The sequence below is a fragment of the Lagopus muta genome, chromosome 2 (assembly GCF_023343835.1).
Source record: "Lagopus muta isolate bLagMut1 chromosome 2, bLagMut1 primary, whole genome shotgun sequence".
NCBI lineage: Eukaryota > Metazoa > Chordata > Aves > Galliformes > Phasianidae > Lagopus > Lagopus muta.
This window is the reverse complement of record NC_064434.1, coordinates 74,736,138-74,752,777: the sequence shown is the minus strand read 5'-3', so window position 1 is coordinate 74,752,777 and position 16,640 is coordinate 74,736,138. Positions and strand designations below refer to the sequence as shown.

The following is a 16,640-nucleotide window of genomic DNA, read 5'->3' as shown; positions in this document are numbered from 1 at the left end:
GAAAACGTGAGGACATTTAAAACCTCAGTAACTGACAGATCACACTTCTTGTTACCCCACTGCCCTACTGCTGTCATTCTGCTTTTGCTCAGTCATACATTCGGAAATTGCTCATTAAAGCCCCCCACAGACCTGAAAAGATAATGAAATACATTTTCAAACACAGACAAAGGGCAGACAGGAGGCAAACACATGCAGCCCTATACGTAATGGTCTGCTGAGTAAATTTAGAGTCCAACAACGGACTCCCTGTAGTTATTCCAGTGCTTCTCTAGCATAGGCAATGGATGGCGCCTGCAGATTGTCTGAGCTTTCAGGCAAATGGCAGCTGGTGCCTCAGGAGAGCTGCAGAGCACTTTCAGGATCGGATGATCAGACTTCAGACAGAGCAATCATTAACCTTCTTTTTGTTTTTTAAGAAATTAATAAGGAATTTTCTAAAGCCTCTTGCTCTGCTCACACAGGTCAGATACTACAAGCTGTGAACCAGACTGTGCCACTCTTATGTAGGTCAGATAGTACCTTGCCTACACAGGGGGGCTGTTTCCTGGAGTCTATCCCAAGATAAATACAGAACACGCTGTCTGGTCTGTGCACTGTGGGCTAAGGAGAAAACATGAGCCCTAACCCCATCATCCACAATTTCTACAAAGCCTTACTAACACCGTTTCTAATATTATATAACTGGAGTGTTATAAATCCACAACCTTTTTGTTTTAGATTATCTCCCCTTGTTTTCTCATTTTGTAAGTGACACCTGTCAAACGTGTAAGAGCAAAGAACAAGCAAAAATTTCTATTAGTGAAATCTTGCTCATATCCAGTCTAGTAGATTATTCTTCCTCTTGTCACAAAAATCGGTTTTTCTAATTAGAAATACTTAATTTTCTAATTTTCTATTACTTTTTGCAGCTTAATTGTCTTCTGTAGTTAGATCATCATCATACAGGGCCACTGCCATTTTCCCTTGAGTCTTTGTAACCATTCACTTTTCTGGTGATTTAAGAAAGCACTTCCTGGCAAGAAAGACAGATGTTGATTTGGCAGTCTTTAACAGATGCTCTGTACAAATGGAAATGGTGTGAGCAAGAACAAGGGCAGCCCGCTCCTTTGTTTTTCATTCTTTGAAAAGGGCACTAATGATCACAGAAAGAAAGAATCACAGAATTGTAGGGGTTGGAAGGGACCTCCAGAGATCATAGGAAAGAGAGGACATAAAATTCCCCGTTCCCAGATGTTTTGAAAATATCAACTAAAATATCACAAACAGCTTTTTTTCAGATTTTCTTATCTCAGTATTTCAGTTCCATTCTGAGGCATTCAAATTTGTGGTTTTCACTTCAGATTTATCTTCCATAGATTTGATTTCTTGAGACCTTCTTCGCTTTAATTTTTCACTGGTATTTTCATTACTAAGTTAAAAGTTGCTTTTAAAACTTGGGCTGAAGAAAAACTTCCCTTGCCTTATAAGCTCTAGTACTGGAGGAATTTACCACATCAGGTATCTTAGATGATGCTTAGCTGCAGGTTTCAGTCAGTGGAAGTCAGAGAACAACACTCAGATTTTGATTCTTTCAATTTAAATGTTTTCTCTGCCTCTCCTGTCAGACTACTGAGAGGGAAAAAAAAAGCCTGTAATAACAGCAGCTCTCAAACTGAAGGGAAATTCTTTTCCCTTGTCCAGATGACATACTAAATCTGTCACTAGCACATCCTTGTAACCCACTCTCAGAAGTGCCTGCAGGATGATAGGCTTTGTGATTAACTGGGAAAAAAGCAGTCTCTCATCAACTCAGTATGGGAGTAAAAACAGGCTCTGTGTAGAAGATGCTTCTGAAGCAGAAGCACAACGTTTTAGTCTCCAAACCTACTTAAGGCTGTTCCACAACAATGGGGCTGAGGTTTCTGTGAATTTTTTTGTGCTGCTTTCCTTTCAAGGTGACTTGAACTTGACTGTAACAAGGCCCCAGACCGACATCTAACCTCATTTTCTAAGGAAATCAGCTCTGCACAGTAAGTGTATGAGTTGCTGTCTGCCCTTTTCCAGTAACTTTCAAGCTACTTTCCAAATTCAGGCAAATTTTGACTGAACTCCATGAAGCTCAGTGAAAACAGGCAGCTGGGAAAAGGAAGTAACTCTTGTGCCAGAGGAAAAGGAGGAGTCCGGTCGGTATCACATGGTGGTGAGCCTGCATGGGGAGAGTTCTTACCGTGACTCCAGAAGCAGGGAAAGCTTTGATCATTGTGTGCCTCCAGAGAGGACAACTGCACACTGCAGTGCTGCGGGCAGCCAGGTTCATTGCTGCAGTGTGAACACACATCCTGGAGTGGTGTCACCGAAGCCCATGTGCCAGGCAAGGTCTGGCTGGCGCTGCGGCCTGCTGTTTGGGCACAGCGAGCACTGCGGAGTGGGTGCAAGGTGGGTTGTAAAAATGGCAGAGGCACAAAGCGGGTAGTACCACAGGCTGCTTCCTCATCTCTGTAGGTAAGGAAGTGAAGAGGCAGAAGGGCAATGCTTTGATTTGCAGAGAGGGAGAAAGCATGCTTCTCTGAAGAGGGCTGCTCTCACAGACGCAAGGCTGACAGCCTCTGGTGTGCTGTTTGGTCACTATTTTATCTTTCTGCTTAATGGAAGGGATAAAGTGGAATAGTAATAGTGGAACTCAAAAGTGAAAGGAAACCTGTAACCACATAATTATGTAGGAATCAGCTAAGAGCCATGAAAAGCCGATTAAGCTATATTATGCAGATACATGTAACTGAATATTATTAGTAAGTCCTTTGCAATGACGTGCCTGGCAATTAACGGAGCAGCATTTGCAGCACTCAGTGAAAACAGAGATAATGTACAGTTTAAAATGTTTGGAGACAAACAGTGTGCAGAGGTCAGAGACAGCCTAAAACTAAAAACAGGAGCATCTTCAAAGATAGCGGCACCCAGGGGAAAAAAAGAGATGTTACTCCAAACAGACTGGCTCAGATGCTGGGCACAGCTTGGAATTATTTATATTTATCATCAAAATGAATTTACTGTCTTATGAATAAGACGCTGCAGTGCAATAAGCAGTCTGTGTTTTTCAACTACCCACGAACTGCTAGCTGTACAGGTTAATGGAGGAGTACCTTATTTTTCTCCAAAGTAAATGAAAAAAGTTCATAGTAATATTAAGACTTAGGCAATAGCAAGTTTGGGTAACGTTCCTGTGGCTAAACCAATTTGTTAAGTATTTGGGAATGAGGTTGTTAAGAGTTGTATATTCTTATTTATGTGGCACTTCCGACTCAGGGACTTGAAGACGGTGCCAACCATCGTATTTCTTTCACACTGGAATGTTGGGATTTGCTGTTTCCTCTCCCACCACTGGAAGGGAGCAAAGGTTCAACTCTCTTCTTTTGTACTCCTCTGCCCACTCTTGCAGAGTGTTTCTTATCCGCAGACAGAACTGTGCAGGAACAATCTCCAAGATAACTGTGTGTGTCTCAGAGTTCACACAGGCTCTACAAAAAGATACGCTTCTCTCAGAAACTGCCTGGTGTGACCGTGGTGAGCCCATCTGAAGGGAGGCAACCAGTGAGGAATTTGTTGTGTCGTTGAAAGCCCGAGCATGCAGGAGAACTCACATCCTCCTTATTTTCTTCATCATGTCAGGAAGACTTTTGGGACATGCTGCCAAGAGAATGGCCTTGCAAAAAAACAGCATTGGTCCTTTAAATATTTGTCCTACGTGTTGTTTTTCAAAAGTGACATGCAGATTGTCTTAGTTTTTGAAGATGACTGAAGTAATGTGAAATGCAGATAAGAGGTCAATAGCTTTTGTGCCCACAGCAATGCTTTCCTGAGCCTAGCGTGTAAAGAAACAAAAGGGAGAGAGGCTGTGTTGTTACACTTCGATTTCAGAATCCAGAATCCAAGGAAATAACTTGTAAGTGGAATATAAATGTAAGTTCAACAACAGAAGTACTGGGTATGTGTAATTAATGAGATCTCTGCCAAACCAAGACTTAAGGATAATCACGAGATGTACCTTCACTTAAATGGACTATGAAGACTGTTAAAGCACTTTGATTGTCTCACACTACTTACGTTTGCTTGGGCTATTTTCCCTCATCTTTACTTGTGAGAACAGTGATGCTTTCAAAGTGCTTAACTGTCTCTGTTTTCACATGCAAAAAAACTGATGTCCAGAAATGTGGACTGTGTAGATGAGGTACTACAGCAATGGTAGCACTAAGAATCAAATGTGTTTGTGCCTTAACTGCGTATTCCACATACTGGATCATATTGCCTGTAATGCACCCACCTACTGAAAGTATGAAGAATCTATTTTGTTCATGCATTAATTGGAAGCTGAAGATTTGTATTTCTTCTTCAGCAGGGAGATAACTTAAGCCTTCTGCTTTCAGCTTTTCTGAGAGTCAGAGAAGACAATTTATTTCTGATGTAAGAAGCTGTCACCACTAGCATTTGTGCTCCTGTCACTAGGCAGAAAGGAGGCCTTCTCTGTAAACAAGAAAAAAGAAAAAAAAAGACCCATCCCAGCTAAGAGTTATAACTCTTGAGCAACAGCTGCAAGAAAAAAGGTGCCTGTGACAAATGGATATCAGCTCTCAAGCTGTGTCCATCTCTCAGGTGTCCTGTACTGTCAGGACACGTGGCTGTGACACAGCTATGCATACAAACCTTGTTACAACTTCTGCCTTCTTTTGACTTTGAAAATTTAGTTCCTGCATTTACCTTTAACAGAGTATTGTTCACAAATGTTCCTGCAGCTGAGAATAATACTAGTGAGTCCAAGGTGCGCCTCTGGAAGTCACCTTTTAGAAAGTGTTTACGTTCTTGCTGCTTATTTCCACTGATCCCTCAGCCAAAACACCACTAATAACAAGAACTTTTAATTTCACAGATGAAAGAACTTGGTGTCATCGTGTACAACTGCAGCTGCCTGGTCCTGGATTTACAAAGGATATTTGCCCTGTACAGTTCGTTAAAATACAAGAATAAAATACCTCCAAGTTGGTCTAAGAGACTCTATGGAGTCTACGATACTCAAAACAAACTGACGCTGCAGCTGAATGAGACAAAATCCGAAGCTTTTGTGTCGGTAAGTTCTGAAATGAATTGCAGAGAGGGAGGGAAGGGGAGAGGATTACTTAACTCATGTATACTGCAGCACCTCTTTACTGAAACAAAGGTGTTCAACAGTTCTCTGGATGAAGTCCATCACATGGCTGTGTTCTCTCTGACAGATATTAAATGGTTTTATTTCCACAGTTCAGTACTTTGGCTTTTTTATCTTCTATTTTATTTTCCAATGTTTTGTGGCTCTTCGAAAGCACCTGAATCTTCAGGAAAGCACATAAACCCATTACAAATTAGCAGGACTACTGATGGAAATTACCATAAACATGAACTTACGTGGTGTAATTTAAGCTGGTACATACGTGTTTCTTTCAACTGACCCTAACAGAAGAAAATGTGCATTACTGCTATGTACTTAGCTACAAGCAGCTATTAATGCTGAGATGAGACTTGTGCAGGTGACTGGAAACAGATACAGAGATAAGACCACTATAGCTGTTATCCATACATCACTCTGTTGTCTGGGAAAGTGGTTATTTCAGTAGTTGAAAGGTTTTAAGAAAGTTTTATCTTTTCCTGTGCTGCAATAGAAACTAATCACAGTATGTTTTTACTTTTTGACTTCTGTGTAATTGTTCCTATCTGCAATTTGCCATGATTGAAAACTGCTGCAGTATATGTGCAATATTCTTATTCTTTCCTCTGTAATTTTCACTACTTTTCCTCTTTCATCTAGAAAATGGTAGGGACGACCTTCAAATAATCTAATTTACTTACAATGGTGGATACAAGGTAAATAGCTTGGAGTAAATGAATTCTTAATCAGGGATCCAAAATGTTGCATTATAAACTTAATGTCAGAGCTTGAATTTTTGTACAAGACTTTTATAAGGATCTTCACTCTTCCCTTGAGACATTCATGCTTCTGTAGAACATGATCTACTTTTATTTTTAAATGGTATTTTCAAACTTCTAAAATTCAAGCAGCATTCACTGTGGATTCACTGCCTGTGTGTTTGTATTTTTAATGGGAAGAAATGGAACACTCATCCATTTCAGAAGTGATGTAGCAAAACTGGAAAAAAGTACACAGATTGATACAGATATTGAAGGATCTTTTCTTTTGGACATTATTACCTAAGTAAAATAAAACAGCCTTCATAATCAGGAATAGACTGAAGATTATAAGAGTTATTTCCCATTCTACACAAAGCAAGGGGTTGTTTTATAGCCAGCTAAGTCTAAAGCAACATGAAGTATGTAGCACTCAATTTTTACAAGCTACTGGCACAAGATGTTGATGCAGATGAGTAGTTAAATGGGACAGGATTTACCTTCGCCTGCTGGGAGCCACAGAAAGTTCAGGTGCCCAAGATTTTCAGACTTTTACAGTCATTGGAGAGACAGAGAGCTGTTCTGGAGTGAAACGAGTGAAAATCTGAAGTGCCTAAGGCAACCAGAACTAACAGTCTTCTGAGGAGACATATACTTCTCTTGATTCTGGACAGTCTTAAGGACTGGCTAAAATGAAGAGAACGACTTTAAGACAGCTGAGGAGCTGCAAAATGAATTCTACATGAAGTAGTTGCTGTTATTAAAATTATCTGCTATTATAAATTATAAAAATTATCCTACTCTGTTCTTACCAATTTGTAAGAAACTAAGAAATGCTGCTGGAAGCCTTCTGCATTGGGGACACACAGTCATGTGGCAAAGGCCGTCCCTAAGCGGACCATTAATTCTAGACGAAGACAAGCGGAGAAAGCTCTTACAAAAACTATTCTTCTGCAGCTTGCAGAACATGCAGTTGTTCCCTGTGATCTGCATTCTCCTTTTCTGTGGACAAAAAGGCTCTCATCTTGGAATTCCACTTCATGAAACAAACAGGAAGGAGCTACAGTAATCAGAAGCTTAGATCAATAAGTCCAACTCTGGGAGCTACCTGAATTTGTAGTCACAGCCTGTTTAGTTACTAGCTTATCTATCATAAGAAAAATAACTTTTCTCCTATGTCAGCAGGCTGCAAAGCAGATCTGAATTTAACTGAGCTACTTCCACATACACTGTTCTGATATATTGTTCTGGTGCAATAGCAAAAGTCTGCTCACAAGCTGCTAAAATGTTTAGATCTGAAGTTGCTCCCATGTATCTCTTTTACATAAGAGCCCTCTGGGGCAAGGAGAGCAAAGCAAGGACCTTCTTTATGACACTCACTGTCTATCACCAACAGGTCACACACTTTGAAATGGTCAGAGGCCTCGCTGGTACGAAGGGAGATGATGGCCATCACACTGCAGTTACGAAACACTTCTTCATTAGAAGAATGGGTATCCCCATTTCAGTGCAGTGCTTGTCTCTGTGCTTCCTTTCTCCTCAGGAAGATATAGTTGAGAATAAGAGTTATACTATCGTTTTGTTTTAATCTACAAAGTTTGCTCGGTATGGTGAGGAAATTCTATCAATAGATTCAGTTCTTTCTTCCAGAAAACACGACTTTTCAATAAATTTCTCACCTACAAAAAAAATCCTCAGAAATTTGGCAGCTGGTTATCGGCATGCCTATTTGAAAGGCTGCCCTGGAGTTGTGTGGGTTTGGAGGAACCAAGTGTTACTACCTTGGCTACTCCTAAACTACCAACAAGAACAGCCTGTAAGAGGCTGGGAGCTCACTTCCTCATCGCTGCCCTTCTTATGGGGCCTGCTTGTGCTTGCTGCAGTGCTTGCTGTCTTGACAAAGTAGTATCCAATACTGAGGAAAGCACTAAAATACCCACGATGACCAGAGGTCAGCCATACCGAAAGGTACCAAGTGGAAGGCTAAAAAAAAAAGGATATTTAAAATGATTGTTACAGGCAGAACAGAGGTTTTTCTTTGAAGCATCTTTGACTTCCTAGTCTTTGTAATGAAGGCATCTGACAATGACAATGTGTAGCAATTCTTTGTTGTTCTGTGTGACTTACAACTTTTCTGCAAGAAGATATTGAGCATAAGAACAGTGTAACAGCCTCCTTAAATTTCAGATGATATAAATTATGTTTAACAAATTCATTTTACACCTTTTCTTGAGTCTAGACTTATTCCTTGAAAACTTTTTTCACTTTCAACCTTTATGCTATATAAAACAACAAGCATAACACTAAGTCACTGAACTTTCCTTCTTATAGTCAGGAGTCATTGCTGTAATGTTTCTTAGCAACATGATCATCTTCCAGACTGGTTGAAAAAACACATTCTGTTTGGTTTTCTTAGTATTCAAGAATGCATCTGGAATACTGGTCTTACAATTTTGCTACTGTTAATTTTCTAACATTTTCCTAACTTTATTTGTAAGAAGCCTTTTCACACCAATCAGTGACTAAGGCACTACTGTCACTGTACAAAGAAAGGGAGGGGGAAAAAAACAGCACCCCTAAAAAAAAAATAGACATATAGCCTTGATGCAAGCCGAGCAGAAAACAAAGGAGATGGCACAGCAGCAGGAAAGCAGTGCACTGGCAGAACCAGCAGTGCAGGAACTGGCACTTGCTCTAATTCTACAAATGCCTTTAGTAACTCCTGCTCTCAGGTGCCATGAACAGGTGGCTCCACCTCTTCTCTGCTGGGCAGAAGAGCAGTAGGCCCTGGCCTGTGCTGCAGGTGGGTGACTCTAGCAGGCTGTCACCTTCTGCATCCCCACACACAGACCAGAAAAGCTGAAATCTGGGCTTGCTACTTACCAGCTCAGTACCAGGTAAAATCTGAAGCCAGATTTTAAAGATAAGCTTCTTGCAAAACTGCAGCATCTCCATGCAACAGTGACTGAGTAAATGTAGCTGTATGGTCATGTAAACATGAGTAACAGACTACTTTCTGGTAGTAAGTGATAGATTAGGTTCACAGATTTTACTCTATCTAACAGTAACCAGTCCTGGGACTCCACAACAGATTTATCTGAAATGTAACACCTTCAGCCAGAGCTTCAGAGAGGACAGTTTTCAAGCTTGTGATGTCTACATTTTACCCAGCTGTATCTACCTGACGTTTTCAAGGAAAAAATAAGCCTTGAGAATTACTCTGATGTTTCAGCATTCCGGCAGGATGGGTAAAGTTAACAGTCTCTACTGAAATTCAGAATATTGCTTATTACCTTAAGACATATGAAGGGAGAAGAAAAGAATCTGTCCTTCTATTTTAAATGCAATATTTGAATTTTGCCTTCACAGAATTCACCTAAACTCTTCTGCCCAAAGGACAGAGTCCTGGATATTGAAGCTATATACAATGTTATCGATGATGCCAAACAGTTTGTATACATAGCTGTCATGGACTACTTGCCGATCGTCATTGACACAAATGCTAAACGGTGAGTGTCCATGCGCAGGGCTAGCATGCTATCACGATGCCATAAGGTCTGCTGGAGATAATGACCCCACAGGACATTAGTTGCTATGTGGACCAATTTCTTGGGGCCCAATTCTGCTCTTATTGAAATCAGTGAGAGTTCTGCCATTGACTTAAATGGGAGCAGAATTGGGACCTAAGAAGACATTTCCAGTTCAGGGTCCTAAGCCTTGGATCTGCCTATCAAAGGGGCTCAGAACTTGTCTAGTCAGACCATCTGCAAGTGACTGAGACCCAGGAGTACAAGAACCTACACATCCACGAATCCTGTTCCTTACACTGTTATATCCACTGCTTTGATACCGTAACTACACAGCTATTCAGCAGGAGAGAGAGAGAATATATGTGCATGCAGAAGAGAGACAATGCGCTGTGAGTTCTCCTGAAGCATGGGAGATGTCACAGTTTTACTGAAATACACAGGTACATTAAAGGTCTTCCCAAACTCAGCGTAGATCACATTTTAAGTTGTATCATAACTGATAGGCTGAGAAATGCTAAAAACAAAAATCATTTTTAAACATAGTCTGTGTAAACTGTTAAAAAGTACCTGTCACCCAAAACTGGAGCCACAATTTTAGAAAACCATTCCACTCAGCAAGTATCCAGCGGTCCCTCAGTAACAGTTCCTATGAACGGAGCATCTCGTTAAGCTTGCTGTTCTACCCACGCACTTTGATTGCCATTAGGCCAAATGTGCTTTTTTCCAGTTTTGCATGAAGACATGCAAAAAAAAAAAAAAAAAAAAAAAAAAAGGTTTGGCTAATATACTGTGTAAACTATTTCAAATCTAGAAGAGGGTTTTTCAGATAAACTCATTACACATAGCTTCTCTTACGATGATGGAATCATCGTAATGATGTACTGAGTACTGCGAGCTGCAGGAACCTCAATCTCACATCATCCATCCATCTGATCTCTCCTTAGATTGGAAAGGGTCTATGTATGCAGAACTGCTGCAGTGTTGCACGTGATGTTACCTTCTGTATTCCTCCCTTCTTTGTTCTCGTGCCTAAATAATTCAGAAATCCTTTGGATTCAGGGAGATCCAAGAAAGTCACCTGCGTGAATTTTGCAACATTTTCTTTAGTGTAGTATGGCTTTGCATTCAAGGCCACAGCTTCCCTACCTGTTCAGCTTCCATTTTTTTATTTTTATTTTCTAGCATTACAGAGATCAGATTTCATTAGGTTGAACGTCGACACTGCTAGAACAAAAGTGTATTGTCTCTTTGTCTAATTTTCCCTGTCTTGTCTTGACCTGCTTTCACCTTGGGAACACAAAGCTAGAACTAATGACAAAAGTATCTCTCACCAGCTGTGAGGATAGCACCATGGAGGCCACTATCCTGTTCATGGCAGAAATTATCAGGAAAAAGCAGCATCCTCCTTTAACAATCCATCTCCTTCCGCTATTAAAGGATGTAGACACCATGCACAGCAGCAGCTCTCCTTTTCAAAGCATGAATTTAACACAAGGTTTCCGTTCCTCTCCATATATAAGACAGAGGAGAAGGGAGAGCATGGCAGAGATTTCATTGTCCCTGTTCCCTTACACCTGCAACCAGCAGAAAATCTCTCCTGTTCCTCTGTGTAGGCTAGGTAAGCAGCACCCTCTAGCTGTAGCTGCTTCTACTGGTTCTCCTACTACTCTCACTACAGGCAGTGACGCAAGAGCAACTGGCACAGCTATGAGCGAACACAGCTCAACTATCCCCACCTGCACTGCTCCGTGCCCTGGCAGGGCAGAGTGACATGGAACAGGATGCTGGCTGATCTTCTCAGCGAGAACTCTTGCAGATGAGAGCAGTGCTCCTTAAACAGGAAATTAAATTCATATGTGTTTAGTTTTCCCTGTAATGTCTTCTACGTTGGCTGCCTAAAAATCCTTTTTTTTAGAGTTATGTGAATATCCTGTATTCTTTCTCCACAGATACTGGCCATTTTTAGATGGGAAGATAAGAGAAGCATTAGTTTTACGAAGTATTAAAGTACGACTCCTCATAAGTTTCTCAAGAGACACAGATCCTCTTACTTTCAACTTTGTTTCGTCTCTCAAAGCTATCTGCACTGAAGTTCCAAGCTGTAGTTTGAAAGTTGTAAGTATAAACGGTATTCTTTCTTTTAATCCTATATATTCCTCCCACCCTGTCCTGAAAAAAATGAAGAAATTTCACAACTGAGAAGTGGTCTCCATCAGTAGCAAAGCCTTTGAACGCCATTAAAGAACAAGGGAAATGGATGAGGGCTGCCCTGAAAGTAATGCCTCCTATGTTACTATGTTGGCCCACAGCATCAGAGGCAGATGGGTGGTGGTACTGCAGCAGAGGCTGAACCTTCCCACTGCTATTCCATTACATGTTGTAGCTGTGTGGCAGATGGCAGCAGAAGAGCACTGTGACACAATGGCATCTGACACGGAAAAGCATATGAAGGAAGGGTGCAGGATTCAATTCCTCCATGCAGAAAAAATGGCACCCACTGACGTTTATTAATGCTTGCTGAATGTTGATGGAGATCAAAAAGTGAGGTGGTGGGTGGTGCTTTCCAGCAATGACAGAACATCTTGAAACAGCAGAACACCTCCACTGGTGCAGATTTTTACACGTGCAGCACACAGGCTCTTGTTCATCACTGCGAAAATGCACAGCTAAGCTAACGGTGGTGACTGTGTTGAAGAAGTGTTTTGTAGATGAGAATGTTTTATCAATTGGTGTTACTGTGCTCTTTGTGCCTGTTGTAGTTCCCATGGAAATAAGTAATAGACATTACTTTTGGAGCAGCCTGCATAATATAGTAAACTAAATTTATTTCTAGTAGTAACAGACACTGAAATTAAGAGATAAATAGAATGATGCCAAAAGGCAGTCTGTGTGGGGGACAGCTTGCATAAAACACTGCATCTGGTCTTTCACAGCAAAGCTAACCAAGGCAACTGGAGCCTTAAGGCTGGTAAATGCAACAGCACAAATGTTTTTTAGTCTGGATTTGTGCAACCTTACTGTCCAACTGCTTAGGCACCTGCTTTTTGTTTATTAAGTACAAAATACAAGAAAAAATAATGAGTGCCCAGAGAAGGTGTGGGTGTCCCATCCACGGAGGTGCTCAAGGCCAGGTTGGATGGGGCCCTGGGCAGCCCGAGCTGGTGGGGGGCAGCCTTGCCCACAGCATGGGGCTGGGTGGGCTTTGTTCTGTGACTCTATGAATTGCAGAAAAAAAAGAAGTACTGTTTGTGTTTCGCATGTTATGTGGGATCTATTGTATGTATCTAAAAATGGACATTTTTGCTATAAAAGGCACTGTTATTTCTTATGTGAGAAGCAGCATAAAGTGTATTCTGAAGACCAACAAAACAAATACAAATGACATTGCTTAAGCCACTTCTATTTTGATTAACTTCTAACTTGTTCCATCTTTAAGCATGAAAATTCTATGTATGTTTTCTTGAAGTGGCACCAAATGGTGTACATACTTGTACCTATTTCCATCTACTCAGAATAGGTAAAATCTTTAGCACAGAATTTATTCTGGAAAGAGCTGAATGATTGGGGCGAGGGGGGGGGGGGGGGGGGGGGGGGGGGGGGGGGGGTGAAGATTCCTAGACAACTCTTCTAGTTAGATATCCTAGCCAGAGTATCTGTAGTTAAAATAAAAACATAACAATCTCCAAAAAAAGCTCCAGGCACAGCACAGCTCAGTTACCTCTGCACTGTGCATCAGATATGCTACACTAAGTCCCTGCCTTGACGACAACAAAAGAAAAACTAGTTTGGTGTGAGTAATAACCTAGGGCTCAGAGTTTGCTGGCAACCATCTGATTTGAGCTGAACTGTACCTCAGGCTTCACCACGACATGTATCTGATTCACAAAACATGAGAGATGAGCACTGCTTTTCTTAAAATGTATATCCTTTGTATTCATCTGTTCTAGCCAGGATCAAAGTGTAATAACATGTGTGCACGGGGGGAGGGAACACAAAACTCTACAGAAACTACTGTCATGTGCAGACATGTACAATATAGGCTTATATAGAAGAATGCTGCAATTTTAAGAGAAACTTCCATTACAAACTGATTGAAAATGTACTTAAACCTCTAGCTAATGCTAATGCTTTAACAGTATTCTGATCAAAATCATACCCTCCCATCTTCTGTTCTCTTGGAAATAGCATAGCTGAGTCCTACACAAAGTGCATTTAGGAACTTCTTCCCATTAACTTCTGCTTCCTGTGGTACGCCTTGACTTGTTTTTTAATTCTTCTGGAAAGAGCAGCAAAGCCTGGGGGGTTCCACCAGGGTGCCTGGCTTGGCTTGCTACAGCTGCACAGCACTCTGCAGTTTTTTGCCAAAGGCAGCAACCCAAGGTACTCGGTCACCTTGGAGCGGGCAGCACAGATGTAATTTTTCCATTAGAGAGGAACCTCCTGGCTTTCTGTGGCTGCTGACCAGACTAGTGCAAGTTTTGGTACAAATGCAGTTAAAAAACAGGGCTCTGCAAACCTACTGTGTGTAAGAGTGCCTTGAGCAAGAACAAGAAGCAGTCATTTTGCAGTCTGATGGGGACATCAGAAAGGCAGCAGACTGCAAGACAATTTCCCTGTTGCAAACACTGAATTTCAACAGCATTCTCTGACTAGAAACAACTTTTTCTCTTGCCACAAAACTTCCTGACACTGCTTTGAGTGTGTAACCTCAATGCACATACTGTGGAGGAAAAAAAAAAAGACTGGGAAGAATTCATGAGGAAGAAGCTTTGCTTAGGGACAAAAAAGGAGCACATCGCCAAACACCAAGGTATGCTGCCACCAAACTGCTCTCCTTCAGGCACCTCTATCCTGCTCCATGCATTGTACCAAATGTGATTGTGAAAGTAAAGCTCGAAGTCCAGGTGAAGATTCACTGGTGCGCCTCTTTGACCTATCATTAAGTACTGTACTTAAGTTTTGCACGTTCGGCATTCTAAGTGCATCCTACAACACAAGAATGCATGCTCTAACTCTCAAAGGAGCTTTAGAAGAGACCCAGCACTGTTGGTTACTATGCTGAACACATGCAGGTACATGCTTCTGAAGGGCCCACTGAAAGTAACTAGATGCGATACTAGAGAAATGGAGCCTAGAAAGGAGAGATGTAGAGTAGCATACAGGTCTACGGCACCAACTGCCTGCTAAGGTAAGGGGCAGGAAAAAACAGAACCTTTCACTGATTTTCCAGAAACATCAAAATAGAGCTGCCCTATGAGTCAAAAAAATATCGTGCATTAACTATGAAACTTTTACTCCTAAGCACCAATTTTATTTTAAAGTTTCAAATTCCTAAAATAAAGATGGAAACAATGAATGAAATCCTAGCAAAAGGTGTTGTTATTAACACAGTTTTTCTGCTGAAGGTAGGTGAAGAGAATGTTAATCTGAGCTACTTAATGCTGGTGATGGTTTGCTTGCTTAGCTAAGGGAAATTTCTGTAGTGTTTGTGAGCACAGATGCAGCTCCCTACTGGTATCTGTACTGATAAGGAATGAGTTGTCAGCTGCTGCCAGAGAACACGTTATATATTCAGTCATCCTATCTTTTCCTGCCTGAAGCTGAAATTTTCTCTTCTAACAGCATATACAAACAGGAAACTAGCATACAAACTCTCAGTTTGCACATCTGTTGAACCTATCTCAGTCTGACAATTCTAAGCTTGTATGATGATTGTGCTTGGCTATTTTTGTGGCAAGATCTGTAATTTTTCTGTTAAGTATCATAACCTAGGCTTGTCATGTTTCAGTGCCTGGCATTGAAAACCTCTCCCACGCACAACTTCTAGACTAGCTCCTACAAATGCAGCGGTTTGCTTTATCTTCCAAATCATTGGGAAAAGTTAATGCAAGTAAACTTGAAGGACACCTTATGGCTGCTAACTTTCTCTGTTCCTGTTTTGTTCTGCAAAGAAAGCCCTGTTCTTCTGGCTTTATCCAGAAATATGAGGTATTTCAGAATGATTCAGATCCATCTCTGACTTGCTAAGTACACGCTTTCTGTTGTGGGTGCATCCTTGTGTAGGGATTCCTCAGGCAATCAGAGCAGAGGCAACAGCAGCAGTACAGCTGGTTACTTTCATCAGTAATGTATTGTGAATTACACTTCTTTTGAGGTTCTACACCATCACCTCAAAGTTTCCAAGTCATGCAGTAAATATTTGATTTCTACTTCACTGTATTATTTCCCATCTCTATTTTTGGAATCTGTGCCTAGCTATTAGCTTCCTCCATAAAACAAGTAAAACATGGTATTGTACTGGAAATCTCATTTTTGTCTGGCACTAAACCAAGTAAGGAAAGCATACAGCTCCTCAAAACAAATCAGACCATCGCTCTCTGGGTAAAACAGATGTGTTTTTCTCTTGTCTGGTAAATTTTTATCTTTTCATGACTTTTCATGAAGTGTTTCTGAGATCTGCAGGTCTCCTTCTGGAAACTACGCAACATCTAAAGTAAAGATGTGAATTCAACTTGCTGGCATACCTGGAAATGTGTATCCCTGAAGCAATCTTCAACTGCCAGGATTCCTTGATGAAAAGGGAAATGAGCTCAAGTTTCTGGCTCTCATGCAGAGGACAACAATTTTGCGTTGCTTTTTTTGCTGTTTATTTCAAAGCCACTATTATGCAGCATTTTATCACATCTAATCTGCAGTAGCCATCTACTTTGTATGCTTCACAATGCAAAGGAATACTAAGTATCACAGTGAGAATTCAGTATGTAATACAATGTGCAGTGTTCTATACAGTGTTCAGTGTTCTACAATGTGAGCTGTTCTACAGCACAAACTTGTTTTCAATAAAGAGTAGAAGAGCATATATTTTGTTTTAATCCATGACAGAATGGTTCCTATTAACCTTAACTTTTTTTTTTATGGCAGAAATTCTTTGACCTCGAGGAAGAGGGTGCATGCTTTCTCAAAGATCAGAAGAACACTTCCCTTCCAAAACTAAACCGTAACAAATACATGGTGACTGATGGAGCTGCGTACATTGGTAAGTTACCATCTCTCCAGCAATTCTAACTTGCAGCCATCAAGCTTGAAATAACACTCATTTATAAGTGAGGAATCTACAGCTGATTTACTCATTAATTAAATTACTGGTCTAATTTCTGAATGAAGATAGCTTTGAGTTTCTTATTTAAAACCTCTTAA

General features: G+C 40.8%; 1 protein-coding gene across 8 annotated transcripts in view; it reads left to right on the top strand.

Moving 5' to 3' along the window:
* PLD5 (phospholipase D family member 5) overlaps window positions 1-16,640 on the top strand; it is a 227,113-nt gene that overhangs the window by 166,100 nt on the left and 44,373 nt on the right. For all 8 annotated transcript variants that reach the window (XM_048936320.1, XM_048936319.1, XM_048936317.1 and 5 more), the window contains 4 exons: window positions 4,904-5,101; window positions 9,283-9,422; window positions 11,393-11,558; window positions 16,365-16,479. In XM_048936320.1, coding sequence (XP_048792277.1) covers window positions 4,904-5,101; window positions 9,283-9,422; window positions 11,393-11,558; window positions 16,365-16,479 — 619 coding nt within the window. The remainder of the gene's footprint in view (window positions 1-4,903; window positions 5,102-9,282; window positions 9,423-11,392; window positions 11,559-16,364; window positions 16,480-16,640) is intronic.